This window comes from Papaver somniferum, chromosome 5 (genome assembly GCF_003573695.1).
Source record: "Papaver somniferum cultivar HN1 chromosome 5, ASM357369v1, whole genome shotgun sequence".
Lineage (NCBI taxonomy): Eukaryota > Viridiplantae > Streptophyta > Magnoliopsida > Ranunculales > Papaveraceae > Papaver > Papaver somniferum.
This window is the reverse complement of record NC_039362.1, coordinates 40,482,559-40,485,385: the sequence shown is the minus strand read 5'-3', so window position 1 is coordinate 40,485,385 and position 2,827 is coordinate 40,482,559. Positions and strand designations below refer to the sequence as shown.

The following is a 2,827-nucleotide window of genomic DNA, read 5'->3' as shown; positions in this document are numbered from 1 at the left end:
TCCTGAATTAGCACAAATTTATAAGTTCTTGAGTTTCATAATGCAACTAAAAGTTTATCTCATACCCCCAAACTTAAATCCAACATTGTCCTCAATGTTCTAAAGATGAGAATAAAAGCATGAACAAGAAGAAACTGTCACCAATGAAAAAAAAAAAAGGATATTACCGTTCGCATGAGCATGGGTAACCCCTCAAGAAGTGCTAAGTTTAAAGTCTTCATCCAGACTAAGAAGGGATTAGTCACCTCATAGAATTATATATGAATATCCAGAACAACTATAGGTCATCTGAATCAAATAGTGTCATCACAAATATAAGGAAACAACAACAGGCCAAGAACAAACCGAGCACAACCTTATTATCTAGTGTTATATCTAGATCTGGTTCAAGTTTAGGCTCCATAAATGGGTATAAATAAATATCTTTAGGTGAGATTTCCTTATCGACAAGATATGATGGTTCAGGTTGGATTTCCTAACTTCTAGATCATCATATTCCTGAAAATGGTGAATTGTTTCTTCTAGGTTATAATCAGGTGGTTCTTCCTCTCAATGAATATGATGCATAACTTTAGGAATTATACCCTTAATGAATTCTATGGTCCACCCAAAGGGTTTTTTATTATCTTGAAGTACGGTCAGTAGCCTATTTTCCTGACCACTATCCAACTTCAGGGTATCTGGTAGTGGCTTGAGGTCGAACTTAGGAGGCTTTTCTAAAAAAGGAATTTAGGTAAACTTAAAAGCTGGTAATGGTGTGGACATAGCTTTCCATCTACCAGTATCCAATACAAGGATAGAGTCTAACCGAGCCTTTACTTGTTCAACGGTGCTATCGTCGTCAAAATCTAAACCAAAATGGAATAAACAACTTTCCTATGGATCTTCGGATAAGATATTTGGTAGTGACTCCTGAACTAAGGTTTCTATCATGTTCACTTCTTCAGTGCACTTCTCATCTAGCTCATGAGGTGGCTTACTGACATTAAAAATATTCAGCTCAATAGTCATATTACCAAAAGATAAACTCATAATATTATTTCGACAGTTAATGATCGCATTAGACGTAGCTAAAAATAGGCGACCTAAAATCACTGCTATCTGGTTCTCTAGGTCAGGGACATGTTGGGTATCTAGGACAAAAAAATCCACTAGATAAATAAACTTGCTGGCCTCAATGAAAATACCCTTTATAACACTACGAGGAATTTTCATAGACCTATCAGCTAACTACAGTGTCATCTGGGTACGTTTCAGTTTACCAAGTCCTGGATATAGGTACACATCAGCGGCGGAACCAGGATTCAAGATTTTGGGGGCTTGGAGAAGAAAAAAAATTGCCCAGTGGCAAAACAAAGAGATTACCTCTTAAAAGAACATCTACAACTCATGCAATCACTTTTTCGATGTAGAGCACATCTCTAAGAAATTTTTCTTCTATTTTGTTGCGAGTAGCTTATGTAATCTATTTCATTATTGAGAAAGATCTTTACCTAGTTTCCATAGAAACTGGTAGAATGGATACAGTAGCTTATGTAATCAATTTCTAAAATAAGCCACTGCCACCAATCTCAACCCAATCAACATTTAGTTTAATAATAAAAAAGGAACTAAATCAGAGTAGAAGGAATACACTTACTAGCTTGCATGCCAGACTATAGTGAGAGATTCACACATTCTTTTAATAATATTTGAGTGAGGTGCTTCACTACTGTTTCTCAGCTTATGAATAGGCGCCCAAAGGCTTTCGGCAAAACTTGAAACCAATTTCAGTGACTACTACCGTCATTATTAATTGAAGAAGGGATCCCACCGACTTCAATTGCAGTGAACGTCTTCATCTTCAGCTCGTACGAATAAAGAGTACAGGCAGGGTCTATTCCACTAACAACCCTTCGATCAGATTGTATGAGTATTTGGTCCATTCCTGCACCTGTATACAAACCCCAGTATACATTTCTGTCCCAAGAAAAAGGAAATGTGATAGTATGCTCAGTCCATTTCTCCTCACAAGTTCCGTTGTTATCATTCTCGGTATCTTCTATGTATACCCAAATCTTGGCAATATAAGCACTAAATCTGCAAGCTATAGCTACATGCCCACTCACTTCTAACAAGTAGGCATGTTGATTAAACCAATCATCAGAAGGCGGGCTACTGAGGATGATATTAGGAATTGGAATCGTTCTGAACTTCTCAATACCGACATCAAATGCAACCAGTACAGCATCACCATTACCCCAACCACCAGCCCAACTGTTAAACAAAGACTTAGCAGTACAATAATAAATAGAACAATTTACATGAACAGAAGAAGGCAAGATGTAGTCAATATCACAAGGCAGGACCTCATCCATCCTTCTCCACGCATTGTCTCATACGGTCAAGACGTGGCAAACTTGATTGGGACCATCGATGTAGAATTCACCTGGTTGTTGAGATGTACCATGAAAAATACACAATACTTTGTGTGTTCTTGTGGTAGGATCAAATCCAAACTCATAGATTTTATTAAAAGAAATGCTTGATTGTTCTTCCGTTGGCATTAGCAATGCCGATTTAACACCTGGTGTTTTCTCTGTAGTGCTGAGGTTGTAAACACAAACACCAGACTTGAGTTTGTCAACAAAACAGACTAAACCGTTAACAGGTCCCAAAGAGGATTTTACCTTCCTTATCTTGTGGGCTTCTGCTTTGGTTCCTTGATCTTTAATTAGATTAGTTGTTAAAATCAACTGATCATGTTTGTTCCTATGCGGATTATTTAGATCCCTTCGTCGAGTACGTGGAATCAGGAAAAAAATATCTGGACGTGCTTTTGCATGTG

At 37.5% G+C, this 2,827-nt stretch overlaps 1 protein-coding gene across 1 annotated transcript; it reads right to left on the bottom strand.

Moving 5' to 3' along the window:
• Positions 1 to 1,769: 1,769 nt before the first annotated feature.
• On the bottom strand, positions 1,770 to 2,357 carry LOC113278975. The gene has a single exon (XM_026527692.1). The coding sequence runs from the start codon at positions 2,355 to 2,357 to the stop codon at positions 1,770 to 1,772; it is 588 nt and encodes a 195-aa protein (XP_026383477.1).
• Positions 2,358 to 2,827: the final 470 nt, after the last annotated feature.

What these genes read in the sequence shown, in the direction of transcription:
- LOC113278975 (XM_026527692.1), bottom strand. Translation starts at nt 2,357, where the DNA reads ATGGATGAGGTCCTGCCTTGTGATATTGACTACATCTTGCCTTCTTCT.